At 40.5% G+C, this 24,761-nt stretch overlaps 1 protein-coding gene across 5 annotated transcripts in view; it reads right to left on the bottom strand.

Annotated features, from left to right (window-relative positions):
• The window catches only part of rcor3 (REST corepressor 3), a 68,023-nt gene extending 43,705 nt beyond the window's left edge, over window positions 1–24,318 (bottom strand). For 2 of the 5 annotated variants that reach the window (XM_043695752.2, XM_043695757.2), the window contains exons 1-5: window positions 23,978–24,318; window positions 23,753–23,809; window positions 17,882–17,959; window positions 9,226–9,278; window positions 7,469–7,630 (exon numbers count right to left, since the gene is read on the bottom strand). In XM_043695752.2, the coding sequence (XP_043551687.1) occupies window positions 7,469–7,630; window positions 9,226–9,278; window positions 17,882–17,959; window positions 23,753–23,809; window positions 23,978–24,107 (480 nt within the window). In that variant the 5' untranslated portion in view covers window positions 24,108–24,318. The remainder of the gene's footprint in view (window positions 1–7,468; window positions 7,631–9,225; window positions 9,279–17,881; window positions 17,960–23,752; window positions 23,810–23,977) is intronic. The other 3 variants (XM_043695753.2, XM_043695755.2, XM_043695756.2) reach the window with 3 other exon arrangements.
• Window positions 24,319–24,761: the final 443 nt, after the last annotated feature.

Here is a 24,761-nt window from a genome sequence, read left to right as displayed (position 1 = left end):
TATACCGAACAGCTGCGGCCCCAACACTGAACCCTGCGGGACACCGCCTGTCATCGGCTGCCATTCCGAAAAAGAACATTTTATCCCAACTCTCTGCCTTCTGTCAGACAGCCAATCCTCAATCCATACCAGTAGCTCACTTCGCCCATCGAAACCAGGAGATTTATCAATTTTAAGACCTTTTAGCTTATCTAGCACTTTCTCTTTTATAATGGCAACCATACTCAACTCAGCCCCCTGACTCCCTTTAATTGTTGGGATATTACTCATGTCTTCCACTGTGAAGACTGACACAAAGTACTTATGAAGTTCTCCAGCTATTTCCTTATCTCCCATCACTAGGCTTCCAGCATCAGTTTGAAGTGGCCCAATGTCTACTTTTGCCTGTCATTTGTTTCTTATGTATTGAAAGAAACCTTTACTATCATTTCTAATATTACTGGCTAGCCTACCTTCATATTTGATCCCAAGTAAGAGCTACACAGACAGAAGTGTTGGGAGACCATGAGGAATACTACTTAGTATGGTCATGCAGTGCAGGAGTACCCTGTAGTTATTCCCCTTTCAAACACACATTGTTTTGAACACTATTGTGGAGATATGGCCTCTCAAGGGAAAGCAACAGCAAGATCAGTGGTACCACAATTGGCCCTGTTGTACAGCAAGAAGGATCCATGTGTAAGTTAGGGGACTCTATAGTCAGGGCACAGATAGACACTTCTGTGGATGCAAGTGAGGCTCCAGGATGGTGCACTGCTTCCCTGGGGCCAGGGTCAATGATGCTTCAGAGCAGACACAAGATATTCTGAAAGGGGGGTAAGCAGAGATTGAGATCATATTGGTAATAACAGGTAAGCATTAAGAGAGATGAGATCTCGCAAAGGAAAATTAAGGCGTTAAGTAAGAAGTTGAAAAGCAGGATCTCTAGGTTGGTCCCTGTGCCATGTGTTAGTGAGGCCAGAAATAGGAAGGTAACACAGTTGAATGCATGGTTAAAGATCTGGTGTGTAGGAAGGAGGACTTCAGATATATTGGAATTTCCTCCAAAGCAGGAAGGATCTGTACAAAGAGGACAGGTTGAACCTAAACTGGAGGGGCATTGATATCTTTGCCGGGAGGTCTGCTAGTACAACCGGCAAGGGTTTAAATTAGTGTGGCAGGAGTTTGGGGTAACAGCAGTAAGTCAGCATGTGGAATGATTGAGGAAAAAGTAAGTCAGTCTAATAAGGAAGAAGTGTCAGAGCCAGATTAACGAACATGGAGGGACTGGTGGTCTGATGTTTATTTTTTCATGTAAGAAATATAAGAGGCAAAGCAGATGATTTTAGAGTCTGGATTAGTACATGGAACAATCATGCAGCTCAATACTCCAGGGTTTTGATGTTTCAGGTGAGATATAGAGTGATGTAAAAAGGGTTCAGGAGCTGCAGGACTAATTAAGGAAAATGCCACACCTGCACTAAAAGAGGACATTTTGGAGGGCTCATCCAGCAAGGCCATATTAATAGACCTTGGGGAGTAAGAAAAGTGCAATCACTATAATGGGGTTAAGATCAGCTTCCCAATGGCCAGTGCAAGATACAGGAATAGACATACAAGCAGATCATGGAAAGATGTGAAAGCAAAGTTGTTGTAGTGGGTGATTTGCTCATCCCTAGTATTGACTGGGACTCCAGAAGTGCCAGGGGCTTAGATGGGGCAGAATTTGTTAGGTGCATCTGGGAGGCTTCTTGAAATATGTGGAGTTCAACTAGGGAAGGAGCCATACTAGACCCTAAATTGCAGAATGAGTCTAGCCAGGTGATCCAAGTTTCAGTGGGGGAGCATTTTGGGAACAGTGATCATAATTCTTTAAGTTTTGAGATAGTCTGGACCAGTGTTAGGCAGGAACTGGAGAAATCAGATTGGGGTGGCTGTTTGAGGGTCAATCCACATCTGACATGTGGGAGTCTTTTAAAGGCAAGTTGATCAGAGTTCAGGACTAGCATGTTCCTGTGAGGATGAAAGATAAAGATGATAATCAGATGGGCCAATGGGCTGAAAAGTGGCAGATGGAGTTTAATTTAGATAAATGTGAGGTGCTGCATTTTGGGAAAGCAAAGCTTAGCAGGACTTATACACTTAATGGTAAGGTCCTAGGGAGTGTTGCTGAACAAAGAGACCTTGGAGTGCAGGTTCATAGCTCCTTGAAAATGGAGTCGCAGGTAGATAGGATAGTGAAGAAGGCGTTTGGTATGCTTTCCTTTATTGGTCAGAGAATTGAGTACAGGGGTTGGGAGGTCATGTTATGGCTGTACAGGACATTGGTTAGGCCATTGTTGGAATATTGCGTGCAATTCTGGTCTCCTTCCTAACGGAAGAATGTTGTGAAATTTGAAAGGGTTCAGAAAAGACGTACAAGGCTGTTGCCAGGGTTGGAGGATTTGAGTTATAGGGTGACCTTATAAAGGTTTATAAATCATGAGGGGCATGGATAGGATAAATAGACAAGGTCTTTTCCCTGGGGTGGGGGAGTCCAGAACTAGAGGGCATAGGTTTAGGGTAAGTGGGGAAAGATATAAAAAAAGAGACCTAAGGGGCAGCGTTTTCACACAGAGGGTAGTACATGTATGGAATGAGCTGCCAGAGGGGTGGAAGCTAGTACAATTGCAATATCTAAAAGGCATCTGGATGGGTATATAAATAGGAAGGGTTTGGAGGGATATGGCCAAGTGCTGGCAGGTGGGACTAGATTGGGTTGGGATATCTGGTCAGCATGGATGATTTGGACCAATGGGTCTGTTTCTGTGCTGTACATCTCTATGACTCTACGATAAGATTTGGGGACCTTGGATAACAAGATATTGAAAGCTTAGTCGAAAATCAACAGGACGCACATGTGAGGTTTTTTTTAGATTAGATTACATTACAGAGTGGAAACAGGCCCTTCAGCCCAACAAGTCCACACCGACCCGCCAAAGCGCAACCCACCCATACCCCTACATTTACCCCTTACCTAACACTACGGGCAATTTAGCATGGCCAATTCACCTGACCTGCACATCTTTTGGATTGTGGGAGGAAACCCACGCAGACACGGGGAGAACATGCAAACTCCACACAGTCAGTCGCCTGAGGCGGGAATTGATCCCGGGTCTCCGGCGCTGTGAGGCAGCAGTGCTAACCACTGTGCCACCGTGCCGCCCAAAATAAAATCAAATAAAATCAAAATAAGACCCTTGAGTACAAATGAAGCCAAAAAGAAACTTAAACAAGAAATTAGGAAGGCTAAAAGGGGTCATGAAATGGCATTAGCACACAGGATTAAGTAGAATCCCAAGGCATATTGTAAGTATTTTAGGAACAAGAGGGTAGTGAGGGAAAAGTTGGGTCCAATCAACAATAAAGGAGGGAATTTGTTCACGGAACCAAAGCAAATAGGTAATGTCCTTAATGAATATTTCACATTTGTATTCACCTGGAAGGATATGGATGACGGGAAGGTTAGGGAGGGGTATGTTGGGCATGTCAACATTAAGAAAGAGGTGGTGATGGGTGTCTTGAAAAACATTAAGGTTGACAAGACTCCAGGGCCTGTGGGGATCTACCACAGGATACTGAAGGCGGCAAAGGAGGAGATTACTGGGGTATTGACATAGATCTGAGATCTTTCTTTCCTTTTTAGCTACAAGTGAGGTTCCAGAAGACTGGAGAAAGCCAATGCTGTTCCTTTGTTTAAGGGAACAGGGATAATCCAGGAAATTATAGGCTGGTGAGCCTTATATCAGTGGTAGAAAAATTGGATAGGGTTTACTCGCATTTTGGGAGGTCAAAGAGGAAAGTATACAAAAATGGCAAGACTCTTAGAAGTACTGCTATACAGAGGAATCTTGGGGTACAAGCGCATTGCTCCCTGAAAGTAGCAACACAAGTGGATAAAGTGGTAAAGAAGACATACGGCATGCTTGCCTACATTGATTGGAGCACTGAGTATAAAAGTTAGCGAGTCATGTTGCAGCTATATAAAACTTTAGCTGCCACACTATTGGAAGTGGAGGCTTTGGAGATGGTGCAAAAAATTGTTCATCAAGATGTTGCCCAGGTTTGAAATGTAATAGCTATAAGGAAAGGTTGTTCAAACTTTGATGTTCGAGCAAAGACAATATGAGGCTGAGAAGTGATCTTATAGAAGTATATAAAATTATGACAAGCATGGATAGAGTGGATTTTCAGCCTTTTTCCCTGGAAATAGGGTGGAAATATCAAATTAGGTTGCATAGGTTTTAGGTGACAGGGGCAAAATTTAAAGGAGATTTGCAAAGAACCTTTTTTATTTAAGAAAACACCAAGAGTAGTAGTTGCCTAGAACACGATCTCAGGGAAGGTTGTAAAAGCAGAGTCCATTGCAATGTTTAACAGGCACTTAGACACATGAACAGGCAGGGAAAGTATATGGACCATGTGCAGGCAGAATAAGATTAATTTAGGATGGCATCACAGTCAGCACAGATTTGGTGGGCTGAAGGGCCTGTTCCTGTGCTTTACTGATCTTTGTTCTATGTTATTGCAAATGCAATTTACTGTTAGTACTAAGTATGATTTGCCTGCTAATGTTTTTCTTAAAATTGATTCTAGTTTGTATTGAAATAAAAGCCAAAAGAAAAAGTAAAACTTTTATCAGTAATTGTTTTCATTTGGCGTGTCATTTGTTTTACACATGCATACAGAATCATACTATCAGCTGAAGATGAATGCTATCCAGGTCTTTTGGCATATGGCTCATAGACTTCTGAAATATCTAAGGAATGGTGAATGTACTGAAAACTGTCCAAATATCAGTAAACACCCTCATTTGTGATCCTAGGATAGATGCAAGTTTATTGACGAAGAAGATAAAGATGGTTGGACCAAGGATATGGTCTTGAAGAAACCATGCAGTAATATCTTGGGGCTGATATGATTGGCCTCCAACAATCAGAAGTCTTCCTTTGTGCTAGCATGATTCCAACAAGTGGAGAGATTTGCAGGTTCACTTTTGATGCCACATTCAGTCAAGTACTGTCTTGATGTCAAGCAAATTATTCTCACTTCACCTCTCAGGTCATGCTGGGACTAAGGCTGTAATGAGGTTAGGAGCTGAATAGCCCTGCAAATCCAAATGGAACTTCTGTGATCAAGTTATTGGCGTGTAAGTGCTGCTTGATATAGATAGCACTGTCAGTAACACCTTTGACACTACGTTGATGATCAAGATTGGGCTTGAGGGTTGATAATTGGTTGGATTGGATTTATCTTTCTTTCTGTGACAGGACATGGCATGGGCAAATTTCCACACCATCAAACAGCTGTCAGTACTGTAACCATTCTGGAATAGTTTGGCTAGATTATCACAGTCAAATTGGATGAAGACCAATCTAAAATTCCAGGAATCTCAAGAGGAGGTCAAGATGGGTCATCCACTTGTCATTCTTGCTGAAGGTGTTTGCAAGTGCTTCAGTCTCATCATTTGTACTAATGTTGTAGGCTCCACCAGTATTGAAGATGGAGATATCAGTGAAGCCTCTACCTGCAGTCATTTGTTAAATTATCCGCTATCAATACTAACCAGATATGGGGAAGCCTTGAAGAGCTTTAACTGATCCTCTGGCTTATGGCACTATTCAGCTCTGTCTTACACCATTTCACAACATGTAGCGTTGCAATGTAGTTTCAACGGTTTGGCACCTTATTTTTATATATAAAAATGTAACTTCTGGCAATGCAGCTTCTAGGCTTGGTGCCCATGCTGTTCGGAGGTTCTGTGCATGCCAATTAACATGAAAGCACCTTGACAACCAGTAGCAGAAGCTGCTGTTATGTACAGACCTCAGAGCTCTGCACACTGCAGTAAAAGTGACAGGGTGCATAGATGTCTGGTGTTGCTCATGGCAGGCTTTCTTGCAATTCTCATTGTACTAGGGTTGCTTGTTAGCATAATGGTAGAATGAGGGATATGTCAGGTTAATAAGATTGTAGACTGTGATTGGATATAATTGTGCTGCTGCTGATGAATCACAGCACCTAATGAACACAGTTTGAGTTTATCCTAAATAGTACTGTGGTTTTGTCACACAACACAGTGGAGGCTCTCTCATGTGAAGTTGTGACTTGCTCCTCACAAAGATTGTGTGATGTTAATCTTACCTATACTGTTATGAACAGATGCATTCACAACAAGTGGACTGACGAGGACAAGGTGTAATAGGTTTTACCTCAACAACCACTGCAAACACAGTCCAGTAGCTATGCCCTTCATGGATCAGCAAGGTCAGCTAGTAATGGTACGATACGGTCACTCTTAGTGATAGATGTTAAAACCCCCACTCAGGGTACATTCACTGCTTCTTCCAATTGATGTTCAACATGGAAGAATACTGATTCATCTGCTGAGGGAAGGTGATAATTGACAACCAACAGGTAGTTTCCTTGCCCACGTTTGACGTGTTGCTATGTGATTTCAAGGAGTCTGGAGTCAATGTTTAGGACTTCCAAGTAAACTCTCTCCCAACTGAATACCTCTGTGCTGCCCAACTATGGTGGGTCTGCCCTGTTGGTGGGACAGGACATATCCAGGAATGATGATGATTGTGTTTAGAACATTGTCATACTCCACAAATCATATACTTTATGGCCAATGTCAGGCTACTGTTTGACTAGCTCACCCAAGTTTGGATCAAGCTCCTAGAGGGGATTTTTCAGACTCAACTAGATAGGGTGGTGCTGTTGTCATTTCCCATGCTTAGGTCAATGCCAGTGATCCATCTAGTTTTATTTCTTTTGAGGTCTGATACAATTGAGACCATTTCAAATGTATTTATGGGTCAACCGCATTGAAGTCACATGTACGCCAGACCAGGTAAGGTCAGCAGATTTAGTTCACTAAAGAATAATAGTGAACCATTTGTGAATGACAATTCAATTTACAAGATTACCCTTGATACTAAATTTTAATTCCAGATTAGCCAAATTAAAATATCAGATACTGTATTGGTATTTGAATGTGTTCCTGTAACATTAGAGTGGGTATCAGGTTTATTACCCAGAGCATTGGCCTGGGTCTCTGGATATACTAGTCCAGTAACATTACTGCTAAGCAACTGTCCCCTAACTTCTCACCCCCATGGTTTCTGCCAGGTGGGATAGAATAATGAATTAAAACCTATTTAAAGATTTCTCAAAATCAAAAGAATTAATCTTATTAAAAGCAAGAATTTGGCTTGATCTAAAGTGATGAAAAGCCAGCAATCTTACATTTCTTTCTCTCAACAATTGGTACTAAACCTGAAAATTTACAGCAATTTTTTTGATATTTCTCATTTCCAGAGTCTGTAGTATTTTGCTTCTATATTAATATATTCACCATTCATCTTTTTCAGCAGAATACAACCTGAATTCAGTGTCAAAGGAGGTTACAGTAAAATTGAGGAAATAAACTACAAAAGGTAATTACCATTTGCTGAATTCTGTGAAAGCTCTTTCCATGGAAACTGAAGGCCTGTTCAAACAGAACCTTATCTTCTACTGTCCATTCATCTGGAAAAGGGGTGAAGTTTGGCAAGTCGGCCAATGACTTCTCTATGTTGTGTTTGTGCCAGAATAACATCCCCAAAGCCTATTTGAGGTACACATTAAGTAACAAGTATTAGAAAACCACAAATTTAGGCAATATTTGTCAAAGCAAGTAACAACTTAAGGGCAAACTTTTTCTCCCAAAGAGCTACTGGATTTTCCCACATTTCGCTGGACAAAAGTGAGGCACTGACCATTCAACCTATAAGGACACATTAGAGGGTTCTCAGGAAGTTCATGGTTTTTCTCACAATTCTGTCCCTTGAATATCAGAATTTGTCTTTGCACAGCTGATGACTTTCTCCTCCATTCCCCCTTTGCTTTTTTTCCCTCACCTGAAATGCCAACTTTCCTGCAATAATATAGTAAAAGGGATTTTAACCACCTGCCTACAACCCTTTTTTTCCCCCTGGAAGAGGGTTAAACAATGTAAAAGTCTGAAACTCAACTTCAATCTGCAATGAATTTGCCAACTTCCAGTTTAACTGGGGTAGGACAGGACACAGGCAAGTAGCTTACCCTCAAGAGGCTGGATAGCAATTAAAAAACATACTAATGAAGGTCTGCACCTCACAGTTTAGTAGCACATGTATTTAATTACATCTGGTTGAAAGCCAGGTTTCCAGGATTTGGGAAATCTAGTCACTAAAGGAGTGAAGATCTGCCAGACCTAGCAGTTAACTGCTTTTCCAGTATTGCTGTGGGTCATCAGAACTTAAGCCAATCTGCTGCAAAACCATCTCCCTGCAACTGGTACTGCGACAGCTCATCCCACTAGGTCTTCCCAATCATCAGCTGGTCAGTCTTTTGGTTTGATTGGTAGTTATCTAGCAAATGGAAGTAAATATTTCAAATGTGATCCTGCTATTAAATTTGTTAAGATCTCTCCACTTACTAGTTGTCATAAGTAACTCCTCCAAATATTGTCACCATATTGTCTATTCAACAGTGCATGAAGCAGCTGATCCCAAACTCATCCTCACCCAAAATTACAAAAAGGGTCATGAGGAAGCAGGTAGAATGGACAATTTTAAGAGTTTTCTCCGTAACTCAAAAGGTTCTAGAGAAATTTTAATCAACATAACAGTCTGTTTGGTTTATTTGCCTAATTACTCAAATCAGAATGGAAGCTGGAGTTTTTGAGTCAGATGGTATGACATCACATAATGAATTTATTCTTTAATTACATTTATACAATAAACATGTGGTACAGATACAACTCAGTGCAAATGACATAATTTATGTCCAACCTCATAATGATAATCTCTCATAATAGAACAAGACTGCCTACTTTGCAATAAAGTCAGATCAGGCGCTAATTTAGGATTTATAACGTGTTTATTACTGGCATAAAATGTAAACACTTTGCACCAACATTAAATTCTTAGTATAAAATGTATATCTGATGAGAAAATAGTTTCACTGATGGAATTCAGGCAGCCAAATACGATCTGACAACTAAAAATACATGGTTTATTTAAGTGATTTAAATGTCTCAATGAAATAAATCCTTTCTGTTTAATGTGGTTAAACATTATAAAAAACCTTAAAACAACAAGAAACCAAAGTTTTGGACTCTAAATTTGAAGTGTGCAATCTGCCTTCTAAGATAACTATTGGAATAGTTTTTTCACAAACCTGTTCCACATTATAGCCATGCTTCTCCTTTGCAACTGCAATATACTCATCCACTATAAAAACAAACAAAAATACAGAATTTTTAACAAGTATTACACAATACAGACTTTTGTTGAAAATCATCATGCTAACATCAGCATCAGTTACTCTTAAAAGGAAAACTAACCTCCATCCACAGTGCAGCAAGACAACAATTCCAGTCACATTCATGCCAGTCTGCAATATTAAAAACTAACAGAGGAAAGAAGTCTATTGTTGTTACAAACTACTGATGAAATAAAAATCTGTCTTCAACACTCTCAATGTGCGAGAGGACAATATAAATTTCAAGCGAAGAGGGCCTAATGAAATTTATAAAGTAGTGTCAAGTTGAACAGAAAACATCATGTGTTTTAGTGATTTATAATTTGCAATGTAGAGGGGACATACTTTAAAAATACGAAGTGATCAGTGCTTTCCAAATTGGTGTAATCTGCTTGCTAAATGTATCATGTTTACTTTTAATCAAAATGGTTATTTTACATCTCCTTTAAATTTGCTATGGCCAAATCTGTATTAGGTATGCAATTATTTTCCAAATGATTTTCTGTAGAATATATTACAGCAACATTTTGTAAAAGCATTGGTGCTCTGCTAACATCTGTACAATGCTAAAAGTCACGACTTACAACAAATTCAATAGTCTGACTAAGGATTATGGTTTGCTTTCAAATACAGCCTCAACTAAGATTTATTACTAATTAGCTGGAAGTATAAATAATAGCAAGTATAAATTATTTTCTAAAAAGAAGATTGCTATAGTTGAAATCCTCTTGTCGGGGAAATGAAAATAGTAGTTGCTAAAGTTACAGTGCTTTGTTGAGGAAAGGAAGTTTTAGTTTGCACCTATCTGGTGTTATACCAGATTTTGGCACACTTGATACTAGCAATGGATGCGGAATTTTTAAAAAATGGTCCATCGATCCCTCACATCAATCAATCAATAGAACATCTTAAAGAAGTAATCAATAATTATTACCCCTTCTATAAAATGTAACAGAACATTTTGAAATAAAACAAATGCATTAAAAGTACAGTACGTCCAACAGTATCTGAGGAGAGAAAATATCAATTCTCAATATTGCTACTTCTGAAGAAGGTTGGCTCAGAAAGTTAGCGCACTCTCATTTTTTTTCAGATGCTAATAGACCTGATGTTTATTGGTTGAATTTTAGTCATAGAGATGTACAGCACGGAAATAGACCTCTCAGTCCAACTTGTACATTCCGACCAGATATCCTAAATTAATCCAGTCCCATTTGCCAGCACTTGGCCCATATCTAGCTAAATCCTTCCTATTCACATACCTATCCAGATGCATTTTAAATGTTGTTAATTGTCCCAGCATCCACCACTTCCTCTGGCAGCTCATCCCATACACACACCACCCTCTCACCCTAAACCTATGCCCTCCAGCTCTGGCCTCCCCACCCAGGGAAAATACCTTGTCTATTTACCTTATCCATGCCCCCCATGATTTTACAAACCTCTAGGAGGTCACACATTCCAGGGAAAACATCCCCAGCCTTTTCAGCCTCTCTCTATAGCCCAACCCTGGCGACTTGCTTGAAAATCTTTTCTGAACCCTTCCAAGTTTCACAACATCCTTCTCATTGGAGGGTGACACAATATTCCAAAAGTGGCCTAACCAATGTCCTGTACAGCTGCAAAATGACCTTCCAACTCACAGACTCAATGCTCTGACCAATAAAGGAAAGCATACCAAACACCTTCTTCACTATCCTATCTACCTGCAACTCCACTTTCAAGGAGCTATGATCTGCACTCCAAGGTCTCTTTGTTCAGTAACACCCCCCAGGACCTTATCATTAAGGAACAGAAGTCAGGTTTTCTTTCAGATTTAAATACATAGATCCATGTTGCTTAATTCATTTGATGCACATGAATTGCAATTTCAAATAGAAAATGCAAAATTGACCAAATCTACGAACATCAATAGAGTGCCCACGAAGCATCTCTACAAATGGTGGCACTCAATGTTTAATAGTCATAAAAATCCTTAATTCCCTTCCCTGTCAATAAGCAGAATAATGCAGATAAAGAGCAAACATCAGTTTAGGCGCAAAAACCAAAGTTGCTGGAAAAGCTCAGTAGGTTTAGCAGCATTTGAGGAGAGAGGTCAGACTTAACCCTTCAGTTTTGGGTCACTGGACCAAAAACATTAACTCTAATTGCTCTTCAGATGCTGACAGACCTACTGTGTTTTTCTACCAACTTTGGTTTTCGTTTCCGATTTATAGCATCCGCAGTGCTTTTGGTTTTTAATCAGTTCAGGTATCCCATTTAATTCAACTGGATTGCTTCCTTTTTTATAAGATTATTTGAAAAGAACTTATGACTTTGTTAATGCCAACATCAAAATGGATTTTGCAGATATTAAACAAGTATAGCATTCGCTCATCATAAGCAATGCAATATGAAATACATTTCTTTTGCACTTGGATTAGATTTGTAGCATTCCAAGCGTAACAGGTGAGATTTTCTGAGGAGTAGCAGCCTGTCCTTTTTTTTAAAACGAAAGGAGACAGTTCCACATTTCTGAGAGGCTGATCAGCGCTCCTTCAGAAATATGGAGCAATGATAGTTCTCTCATAGCACAGAATGGTTGGAGAAGACAAACCATGTCCTCTTTTCACAGTGGTCAGCTACCTTATTCTTAAATTTAAATCACAGCTGTGGTCAAACAATAGTAAAAGCTAACTATGAAGTTAAGAGTACTGGGAGAATAGGTGATCTGCTGCTTGGTAAGTTGAGTGCCAGATGGCAAGGTGGTGCCAAGGTAAGTTTTGCAGTGTTTAGTGTAGGTTACAATAAGTGCGAGAAATAAGATCCAGCAGGGGCAGGGACAGTTGGATTTTGAGTGGGGGTCAGGTTTGGCATGGGTGGAGAATGATCTGCTTCACAGATTTCAAGTCAGAGGCTGGAGGAGGTGCATTTGGTAGTGTGCAAGGTAAGCATTGGGTCGTTGAATAGTTACTCAGGCTGTATTTAACAGCCTAACATTTATGGAGTCATTTTTACTTGATTTCATCAGAACCTTCCAAATTCTGATTGAAATGGAGACTTTCAAAAGGTTGCAGATATAGAAGAATCACTCAGCAGAATCTTCAATTTACCAATTTCTTTTTTAAACTAATTCAAGGGATGTGGGCATTGTTGGCCAGGCTATCATTTATTGCCTAACATAGTTAAAGATGGTAACAAATTGAAAGCAAAATCATACAATATTGCAAAGATTAGTGATAAACCATGAATTGGGAAAGTTCCAAAACCAATGTAAGATGCCCAAAGAAAAGGGGTCGAAAAGAAATTTGAAGGTAAACTTAGGAAGTAATATCAAAATGGACAGTACGAGCTCCTTCATATATATATATATATATATATATATATAAAAAGAGAGAGAGAGAGAGAGAGAGAGCGCGCGCGTGAGAGAGAGAACGAGAGAGAGGCCAAAGTGAACATAGGCCATTGGAGGATGAGCCAGGGGAAATGATAATGAGAAACTTGAAAATAGCAGGACATTGAATAAAAACGTTACCCTCGTCTTCACAGTAGAAGACAACATTACTGGCATTCCAAAAGCACTTAACAATCAAGGAGCAAAAGGGGAGGGGAAATAAAAACAATAATTATCACTAGAGAAAAAGTACTAAGGAAACCAAAGGGGCTACATGTGGAAATGTTCCCTAAACTTGATGGTTTGCATCAACTGATATTAAAGGAAGTAGCAACAGTGACAGTGGACATATGGGTAGCAATCCTCCAAGATTGCTTGGATTCTGGAAATATCCCAGAGGCTTTGAAAACTGCCAATGTAACACCATAATGAAAGCAAGACGATGACAAAAAACAGGTAACAAAAAGCCAAGGAACTTATTATCTGTCATGGCTTAGAAAGGGTGGATGTTGGGAATTTGTTTCCATCAGGCGGGGATACTAGGACCCATGGGTTAGAGAGGGTCAATTTAAAATGGAAACGAGGAGACATTCCTTCAACCAGAGAGTGGTGGGCCTACAGAATTCATTGCCACGGAGCGCAGTGGAGGCCAGGACGTTAAATGTCCTCAAGGCAGAGATTGATAAATTCTTAATCTCGCAAGGAATTAAGGGATAAGGGGAGAATGCGGGTAAGTGGCACTGAAATGCCCATCAGCCATGATTGAATGGCGGAGTGGATTCGATGGGCCAAATGGTCTTACTTCCACTCCTATGCCTTATGATCATTGGGAAAATGTTTGAGCCCATTATTAAATGATAAAATAGCCAACCATTTAAAAATACATAATATAATCAAGTAGAAGCAGTACATTATGCCTTAGAGATTTATAAGAAGACTTCCTTTATGGTGTTGAAAAGAAAGCTAAATAAAGGGATAAGAGTACATATAATTTACTGTATTCTAATTTTCAGACATTTGATAAAGGTACCTTAATAAGATAAGAGACTGGGGTATTGAGGGTAAAATATTTTAACATGGATTGACGATTGGCTAATTAATAGAAGACAGAGACATGGGATAAAGAGAGAATGTTTAGAATTGCAAGCTGGGTGCCACGGGGTTCATTTTTGGGGCCACATTTACAACATGCATTAATGACTCAGATGAGCAAAGTGAATGTACTATTGCCAAGTTTACTGATGATACAAAAATAGGTGGGAAGACAATTGGATGACACGAGAGTCTAAACAGGCACATCGACAGGTTAAGTGAGTCAGCAAAAACTTGGCAGATGTAGGAAAGGATCTGAATATTATTTAAATGGAGAAGGACTGCAGAGAACTGAAATTATGGGTCCTCATACATAAATCACAAGAAATGGGAGTATAAAAATAAGGAAGTCTTGTTAAAACTATACAAGGCACTAGTTACACCACATTTAGAATACCATGAACAGTTTTGGTTGCCTCATCTCATTCTGTCATGGGAGACAGTCCATGAAGGGTTCACTAGATTGATCGTGGGTATGGAAAAATGTTCTTATGAGGAGAGGTTGAGTATGCCGGGCATGTAATCAGTGGAGTTTAGAAGAATGAGAGGTGAATTTATTGAAAGACACAAGATTCTTCAGGGGTTAGACAGCATAGATGCTGAGAGATTCTTCCTCTTGAGGGAGAGTCTAGCTCCAGAGGGTACATCCCAGAGTAAGGAGGGGTCACTCAATTAGGACAGAGGTGAAGAAGAAATTCCTCTCTCACAAAGTAGTGAATCTGTGGAATTCTTTATCAGAGGACTATAGAAACTGTAGCATTAAGTACATTCAAGGCTGAGATGTGCAGATTTTTGAACAGTAAGGAAATTAAAGGATGTGGGGAAAGGGCAGTAAAATGGTGTTGAGGATTATCTGATCAGTCATGGTTTTACTCATTTCTGATTTGGACATTTACTACAGTACAATTTCAGTTTGGCTGTTGTCTTCATTTGAATCACCAATAAAGTGCCTCATTGCAGAAGTTCATGTGATAGCAAATGTACACTATACTGTAATACATTTAAATTGATTTTCTGTTATACTACTCAGCAGAATTATCAGAATATGTAATCATTCTGCCAAAACAGTGTGATTGATAACACACAGTTCACAAGGATGTTGTCAGGGTTGGAGGATTTGAGCTATAGGGAGAGGCTGAAAAGGCGAGGGCTGTTTTCCCTGGAGCATTGAAGGCTGATGGGTGACCTCACAGAGATTTATAAAATCATGAGGGGCATGGATAGGATAAACAGACAAAGTATTTTCCCTGAGGTGGGGGAAGTCCAGAACTAGAGGGCATAGGTTTAGGGTGAGAGGGGAAAGATATAAAAGAGACCTCAGGGGCAACTTTTCACTTAGAGAATGATGCATGTATGGAATGAGCTGCCAGAGGAAGTGGTGGAGGCTGGTACAACTGCAAGATTTAAAAGGCATCTGGATGAGTATATGAATAGGAAGGGTTTAGAGGGATATGGGCCAAGTGCTGGCAAACGGGACTAGATTAGGTTAGGATATCTGGTTGGCATGGACCGAAGGGTCTGTTTCCATGCTGTACATCTCTATGATTCGATGACACAGTTTAGCAAGTTAAGTTATCCTTTTTAGGTCAGAAAATTTAATTGCTACATAAAGAAACTAAGCTGAAGTCCTTTGATTTTAACTATTGTTTGATAAGAAATCTGGAAACTAGAGTGTGCTGAGAAGTTCTCAACATTTAAAGACAGCTTTATATTTGATTGGCGTGACAAGTTTATAATGACCAAAAAGCTGTTTGATACAACAGTCAATGGATTTTTTTTGCTGTTTAGATGACATGTTTCTTTTACTACAGATTATATAAACAAAAACGTAGTTCAGAGTACAACTGCTATTCAAACTGCAGGACCTAAAAAAAAACTCATGAGATCAATTGAGAGCCATTCCATGTTGGAATTTTAAAGAAGTGTTATCCAAAAGAAATTGCTGAACCACAGCGGTGGCTGAAGCAATGTGCAACAAACAAACAAAATTAAAATAGATATGCCACAATAATGAGTAATGAAGTTACATGTTCAGTGTGTGTTATCTATGCATTTTTCATTTCTAAAAGAATTCACAATTTGTCATAACTGAATTTATAAAATCATGAGGAGCATAGATAGGGTAAATAGACAAGATCTTTTCCCTGGGGTGAAGGAGTCCAGAACTAGAGGGCATAGGTTTAGGATGAAAGGGGAAAGATATAAAAGGGACCTAAGGGGCAACGTCTTCACTCAGAAGGTGGTACATGTATGGAATGAGCTGCCAGAGGAAGTGGTGGAGGCTAGTACAATTGCAACATTTAAAAGGCATCTGGATGGATATATGAATAGGAAGGGTTTGGAGGGATATGGGCCAGGTGCTGGCAGGTGGGACTAGAATGGTTTGGGATATATCGTCGGCATGGACGGGTTGGACCGTAGGACCTGTTTCTGTGCTGTACATCTCTGAGTCTATAACTGTGTGTAGCTGTGACTAAACCACTGGACAACAGTGCTTTAGTAACTCACTTAGGTCATTTTTTCATTTATATTTTTTGAAATAGAATAAATAGATAGTTTAGTGCAACTTCAAGCTGTTAGGAACAGGAAATGGACATCAAACTGCTATTACAATATATTGTTTACCACAACATCCCACAGCATGTTCTTGCAAGACAAATTCACTCACTGTACATGATGGTGGCTAAACCTATTGCACTTAGTAACACTTATGATTTTGAAGGAGTAAAGATCTTAGACTTGCTAATCTGGTTAAAATTGGTGGATCCACTGCAGTATATTAAATCAATCTCAAAGCAAATGACCATTTATTTAAATCAGTAAATCTCAAACAATCAGCTTCTTACACAGTTAGCAAATTTGGCAGTCAATATGTGCAAATTTCAGGGAGTCTCAATTAGTTAGGCAGAGGAACATACTCGTGAGTGTGGTGCTGTAAAAGCACAGCCAGTCAGTTGTTTATTCCTGATGAAGGGCTCCTGCCTGAAACATCGAATTTCCTGGTCCTCGGATGCTGCCTGACCTGCTGTGTTTTTCCAGTATCACTCTAATATTGACTCTGGTCTCCAGCATCTGCAGTTCTCACTTTCGCCTAGTTATTGTCATTTGTCTGATATAGATGGTCGCAGAGAATTAGCCTGGTCGACGTGTATTTTAGAGGCTGTGTTGCAATGTATTAAATCATATAAACCTAATGCACACAGATACATGTTTGGGTGCCAAGATTATTTTTGCATTCAACTACTGGATCTTTCTGCACTGCAACCGGAAAGTGGCAAATGCAATCAAATATGCCAACATTCATAACTACATAATTGGTATTAATAACGGAGCCTACCTTGATATTTTTAAACCAATTTGTTGAGATTTGTTGTGACAAAGATGGGATGTGAACCCCGATCTTCTGACCAAAAGTAGACACACTTCCACCGCACTATAAGGGTCACAATGAGCCTATGTACACTTATCAATTAAATTTTGTTGTCTTAAAGAGGCATAATTCTCTGACTTCTAAGTTGTGCATCTTATTAAGTACCACACATGTCTTGCTAAACATTTAGCTTACTTTGAGCATTGCACTGGCAAATATACAAAATTGTACATAATTAAGATGCAAAAATATTGAATTCATCAAAGGTCAAGATTTAATTTTTAGGTACTTTATAGCAGAAAGTGGATATTTTTAAATATAAATGTAATCTATGTAAGCATAATAATTGTAAGTAAATAAAAGTTGTTGTAATTTGTGCACTGGAAACTACCAGTCTGTTTTTTCAAGTTCAAAGTGGTGATAACATGGAATGCCTCCACAGTTCTTATGTCAATTAAATTCATGTTTCTGTAGTGCTCCCCTATCTACTGTTCTGTTTAAAATTTCCAGTAATATGGCAGAAACCAAGTATCGCTGTGTTTACCAAACCCTGAGACTGTGCAACAGATTTCAGAATCTGGCCTAAAGTTCCCAAAAGGTCCCAGATTTTAGCTCAATTAAATTTTCATTTCCTGAAAATTATCATACATTTTGAAGAGTAATTTCATATACTGAAAAATAAGATTTGAAGAAATAATATCTAAGAAAGGAGAATAAAAGATGATTAATTTACTTACATTTCATATCTGGAATGACATGATAAGGGGACCAAACCAGCATGCCACCAATTTCTTTATCGTTATATTTCGTAGCACCTGAAAAAAAAATTGATAAATTACTTTGAGATTAAGATTACAAAGAAATAGTTTTCAGACATCAAGACTATGACTTCCATAGTCTATGTACAACTATTGCCATCGGGGAGTAATGTCTCAGTTCAATCAAGATGGACCTTTTATTTGTTGACGTATAAATAAATATAGTGGGCCAGATATTCATCTCCCAAAGGAGATGCAAACTGGGTTCCAAAATGCTGAATCTTTTTTGATGGGAAAACAACCTTCCTTTGCTTCTTGTCTCCATACTATTTTCATGTGGCATTTTTGGCAGGCTAGGATGAATGTGGTGGAGGTTCCACTTGTAAAGACCATAAAAAAACTTGAATTTCCTCCAATACACTACCTCTGTATTGGTGTGTGTTTTGGAAATACTAAACAATTGCATCCCCTTTGAAGAGTTCAAGACCACTGATATGTTGCCATGCTTTGCAACTCTATGACTACAATGAAGGAAGGGGTCAAGGATAACAACAAAAAGGCTTCTTTTCTTGTACTTCTGGCCCAGAGTGGTTAAACTGAAAAAAATCTCACCTTCTGTTGGCAGTATTTCATGTACTGCAACAACTATTTAATCTTTAGTGGTGACGGGTTGGACCAAGGAGTCTGTTTCCATGCTGTACATCTCTATGACTCTATGATAGCCCTCCTCATTGTACACTAATTTCAGCAAAGACACCTATAACATGTACTGAGCACCTTTTAAATAATCAAGGGACCTAAAGCTCCTGTTTTAGAGGCCCAAGGAACACCTGAACAGCAGTGCATTCATTTTAGAGATCTGCATTTTAATGTCATTTTTGATGCAGATGGTATTAGTCTTCAAATTTGAGCCTCATTCAAATAAAATCAGAAGTCTGGCAGCATCTTTGAGGAAAGAAACTGAGTTAACATTCTGAGTCCAAAATTTTTGAGTTCACTGGAATGGAGAAGTTGTCTTTGACTTGAAACATTAACTCTGTTTCTCCCTCCACAGACAGTACCAAACATCCTGAGTTTCTCCCGCATGTTGTTTTATTTCAGATTTCCAAATCTGTAGTATTTTGCTTTTATTTGACCCTTAACTGTGTCTGTTTCACCCAAAGCCCAAATTCAAGCCTAATGAGGTTAACTGTGAATGACTAATATCTGGAATGAAATCAACTGACAGAATAAACTAATGATCAAATGAAGAATCTCCAAGTGCTCATGCTAAATCAGGAAAAATATTAATATATGCTATATGACATAGGAAAGGAAAAAGCAGTGCAATTCTGTTGATGAAATTTATTACGTGTAGTTTAACTGAAGTTTCAACAGGCCTTTGATAAGGCACCCCAAAACAACCTAATGAATATATGTTTAAATATGTGGAGTCCATAACCATTATAGAATGGATTGTTATAGAATGGAAAAAGAGAGCAGGAGAGTGGAGTAAAGGAATATTTACAGTGAAAGAAAATGAAAAGCTATGTTTCAGATTTTCCTAGCTGCAATCCAGACTACGGCTTCAAAATTTGCAGATTACAACAAACTGGTAGAGATAGTCAATACTCAGGATTGCCACAAAGAGTCATAGTGTCACAGAGATGTACAGCATGGAAACAGACTTCCCTCCAACTCGTCCATGCCAATTAGGTACCCCAACCTAATTTAGTCCCATTTGCCAGCACTTGATGTATATCCCTCTAAACCCTTTTTATTTACCCATCCAGATGCCTTTTAAATAATGCGATTGTACCAGCCTCCACCACTTCCTCTAGCAGCTCATTCCACACATGCACCACCTTCTGTGTGAAAAGGTTGCCCCTTAGGTCTCTTTTATATCTCTCCCTCTCACCCTGAACCTATGCCCTCTAGTTCTAGACTCCCCCACCTCAGGGAAAAGACCTTGTCTATTTATCCTATCCATGCCCCTCATGATTTTATAAACCTCTATGAGGACACCCCTCAGCCTTCCACGTTCCCGGGAAAACAGCTACAGCCTATTCAGCCTCTCCCTATATTTCAAATCCTCCAACCTTGGCTACATCCTTGTATATCTTCTCTGAACCCTTTCAAGTTTCACAACATCCTTCTGATAGAAGGTAGACCAGAACTGCACACAATATTCCAACAGAGGCCTAACCAATATCCTGTACAGCTGAAACATGACCTCCCAACTCCTATATTCAATACTCTGACCAATAAAGGAAAGCATACGAAACGCCTTCTTCGTTATCCTATCTACCTACGACTCTACTTTCAAGGAGCTATGAACCTGCACTCCAAGGTCCCTCTGTTGAGCAACACTCCCTAGGACCATACCATTAACTGTATAAGTCCTGCTAAGATTTGCTTTCCCTAAAATGCAGCACCTCATATTTAAATAAGTTAAACTCCATCTGCCCCTCCTCAGCCCATTGACCCATCTGATCAAGCTCCTGTTGTAATCAGAGTAACCTTCTTTGCTGTCCACTACATCACCAATTTTGGTGTCATCTGCAAACTTACCAACTATACCTCTGATGCTCACATTTAAATCATTTACACAAATGATGAAAAGTAGTGGACTCAGCACCGAACCTTGTGGCACTCCACTGGACACAGGCTTCCAGTCTGAAAACAACCCTCCACCACCACCCTCTGTCTTCTACCTTCGAGCTAGTCCTGTATCCAAATGGCTAGTTCTCCCTGTATACCATAATATCTAACCTTGCTAATCAGCATCCCATGGGGGACCTTGTCGAGTACCTTACTGAAGTCCACATGGATCACGTCAACCGCTCTACCCTCATCAATCCTCTTTGTTACTTTTACAAAAAACTCAATCAAGTTTGTGAGACATGAAATCACAGGAAAATATTAATAAAGTGCACAAAAATGGGCAAATAAATTGGGACTTGATGTTCAACACAGATAAATGTGAGATGGTGCATTATGGAAGACGAATAAGAAGGTCACGGCGGCACGGTGGCACAGTGGTTAGCATGCTGCCTCACAGCGCCTGAGATCCGGGTTCAATTCCCGCCTCAGACGACTGACTGTGTGGAGTTTGCACATTCTCCCCGTGTCTGCGTGGGTTTCCTCCGGGTGCTCCGGTTTCCTCCCACAATCCAAAGATGTGCAGGTCAGGTGAATTGACCATGTTAAATTGCCCGTAGTGTTAGGTAATGGGTAGATGTAGGGGTATGGGTGGGTTGCGCTTCGGCGGGTCGGTGTGGACTTGTTGGGCCGAAGGGCCTGTTTCCACACTGTAAGTAATCTAATCTAATCTAGTCATTTATTACTTAGAAAGTGGAAATCTTGGTTGGGAGAAGAAACAAAGGGCTCTTAAGAGTACAAAATCATCAATTACTAAAATGTTGCACAACAGGTTAACAAGATCATAAAAATGAACTAAGCTTTATGACTTGAGGGATAAAACTGAAATGTAAGGAAGGTTTGCTCGACATACGTTGAACATCGATTAAACTACATTCAAGTGTGCAGTTCTGGCCACCAGATTATATGAAAGCATACTGATGCACTTGGAGAGAAGGTTTACAGGGATAATAATAGGAATGTTTGCATACATATTTCATGGACAGCAACTGAGGGGTGATCTATTGGAGGTCTTTGAATTATCAAAAGTTTTGATTAAGTGAATAAATGTTTCTCCTTATAGAAAAGAGCAAAAGCACAAAGGAACTGGACTTACCATATAATTACTGATCAGAGGCTTGGAAACTTGCAACGAATACCTCACCTCCTAACTGCCTGTCCAGCAGGCACCAGTCAGGAGTATATTGGAACATTCTCCACTTGCTTGGATGACTGCAACTCCAAGAACATTCAAGAAGAGTGGCACCATCCACGACTCTCTAGCCCTTCTGATTGGCACCACATCCATAAACCTTCATTCCCTTTTACCACTAATGCATATCACACAAGGTTGCATGGTCACTATCTTGTGGTCATCATCTGCAAGATACACTATAGAAATTTTCTAAGATTCTTAAGATAGCACCCTCCAAATCACATCCAGTACCATTTAGAAAGGAGGGCAGCAGATACATTTGAACACCACTACTTGCAAGTTCCCTTCCAAGCCAGACACCATCCTGGCTTAGAATAAATCATTGTTCCTTTACTGTCACTGGGTTAAAATCCTGGAAGACTCTCCCTAACAACATTGTGAGTGTCGCCATATCAAATAGTCTGCAGCAGTTCAAAATGGCAGCTCACCACCAAGAGCAACTGGATACAAGCAATAAAAAATGGCCCGCCAATGAAGCTGACGTTCCATGAATGAAGAAGAATCATGCCAGAGGAAATAGTCCCCAAGAAAATTGGCAATTTTGTATTAAAAAAGTTACAGAGTGGTGAAAACGTAACCACAAGAAGTGGTTGAATATTTTAGATGAATTGATAGAAGAGGCATATGAGGGATACCATGATAGATGTAGATCACCAAATGGCCTATGCCTGTGCTGAATATTTTATGTGACTTGATATAATTGCGACAGTCACACCTGCTTCAAGATTTAACCCATATGATCTTGCCTGAAGGCAATGTCACTAACAATAAATTCTGTATTCAAGTTCACACCAAGTATTATATTTTTCACTTTGAAATATGCTCTCACATTTACAAGTTTAGCAAGTTGTTTAATGGGAGAAAGTTAGGAGTGCAGATGCTGGAGACCAGAGTTGAAATGTGTGGTGCTGGAAAAGCGCAGCAGGCCAGGCAGCATCCAAGGAGCAGGAGAATCGACATTTCGGGCATAAGCCCTTCTTCAGGAATGAGGCTGGTGTGCTAAGCGGGCTGAGATAAGGGGGGGGGGGGGGGGAGGGAATTGCTGTCACTGCTAAGGGCTTGATTTTGTTTGTTTGTTTATTTTTGTGTGGAGGGGGTGTTTAAGACTGTGAGCGGCAGAGAAACAAAGCCACCCCGGGCCCGATTCTCCCCCCCCCCATATCTCAGCCCGCTTGGCACACCAGCCTCATTCCTGAAGAAGGGCTTATGCCCGAAATGTCGATTCGCCTGCTCCTCGGATGTTGCCTGGCCTGCTGCGCTTTTCCAGCACCACACTTTTCAAAAGTTGTTGAATGGCTCATGTTTTCATACTTTAAAGAAATACTTAAATGTAGGTGGCATTGCTGGTCTGAGACTATTTTTGGCAACTGTGCTCAAGAGGTAAAGAGGGGTAAAATACATTCTAACGCAAAATACCAATGCAAAAACAAATAACCAGTTTAGCTAAAATTGCAAAGGATAAGCAGTTGATAACTGAGGGAAATAAATAACCAAATAAAAAAGGTTCAATGGGAAGATAGACAACATGCAGTACATCCCCAATAGGCAAGCATTGCCACTAGCTCGAGAGTCCCAGAATGGATTTGAACAGCCTCATTCTAAATCAGGTGGCAGTGCGCACGCTCGACAGCAACCGGCCGCAGTGCGCATGCTCAGGTACCTCCCAGCCTATTTAAAGAGCCGGTTTCCTGCCCGAGGTGGCTTCGGTTCTCTGCCGCTCGCAGTCATTAAATGCCCCCTCCACACAAAAATAAACAAACAAAATCAAGCCCTTCGCAGTGACAGCAAACAGCTGTTCAGTTCATCCCCCTCGCGCAGGAATAACCAGCCGAAAGTTTGAACGGCGAAGACCTTCCCTACACCCCCCTCCAGACCGCCACTCAGGGAAGAGGGGGGTCACGTACAACCGGAGCCGAGGCTAACAACCCTCACGATCAGTTCCAGAACAATCTAGGGTCACATCACTAAAGAGTCACTTTATTAATAGTATCGTCAGTCTGAGATTGATTCTTTACCGGGGTTAAATTCTGGAATGGATGCCTGATAGTCAGAGCCCACTCGCATTCCGACATCTGTAACAATAAAAAGGAAAGTAAAAAAATAAAACATTAGGATATGCAAACTGAGGAAAAGTAATAAACGGCGTCCTGCTACCGACACCGAAAGATTTCAGATTTTAAAGAATTCAACAGCTGCGAATGAAGTTTGATTTTAATTTTTCGCATAGCGTTCGAGGCTACCACCGTGCTCGTCGTCGCTGCCACTCTCTTCAGAATAGTGTCCATTGGAAGAGGCTCCAGCCGGGCTCTTGGTGCCGTTGGATCGGCCTTTCCCCAGGTATTCCGACCCTTTCTCCATCATTCCGGGCATTGCAAAAGCGTCTGATTGCAGAAGTTATAATATACAAGCAGACTACTGCAACTCGATGTGAGTTGGAAACAATGGAAGGAGGCCGATGTGGGGTTGTGGGTGGAGCTGCAGGAGGGGGTGAGGACGGCAGCGAAACTTCTTTGGCGCGGAGGATTGACAGGCGGAGCGGCGGATCACCGCCCGACAACAAGCAGCGGGTGGCCTGAGCACCGCGGGTGTTTTGGGGGCGGGTCGGGTGAGGGAACAACGCAGCCTCCCGCCCCCTTCTTCTCTCCACCCCCCCCCCCACCAGGGTTGACCTTTGACCCCCAGACTGCACGTCTGCTGCAAGGACCCATTTCCCTTCTCTCTCTTCCCCACCCGAAATAAACCGCCAACTGGACAATTGCAGCGCGCGCGGCGGCGAATCCCTCACCGCGCCTAACTCTCCCTTCGCACTCTTTTCTCTCTCCGCCCCCACCCACTCTGCACCCGACCGCGGAAGGTCGAGCTGTCGATGCAACCCGTCAGCGGTGAAGCGGCCGTTTAAAAAAACCAGAGCTACTGCACGCACACACACAAACACAAAGAGATAGCTAATATTGAGTTTTTAATTCAACTGTATGCTATATTGATGTAGTGCTCTTTTGACGAAGTTGTTCTGTCGTTTCCAAT

This window comes from Chiloscyllium plagiosum, unplaced genomic scaffold (genome assembly GCF_037043375.1).
Source record: "Chiloscyllium plagiosum isolate Xiang-an unplaced genomic scaffold, Cpla_swu_hap1 HiC_scaffold_10, whole genome shotgun sequence".
Lineage (NCBI taxonomy): Eukaryota > Metazoa > Chordata > Chondrichthyes > Orectolobiformes > Hemiscylliidae > Chiloscyllium > Chiloscyllium plagiosum.
Note: the sequence above shows the minus strand (reverse complement) of the source record. Positions and strands in the feature narration are given on the sequence as shown.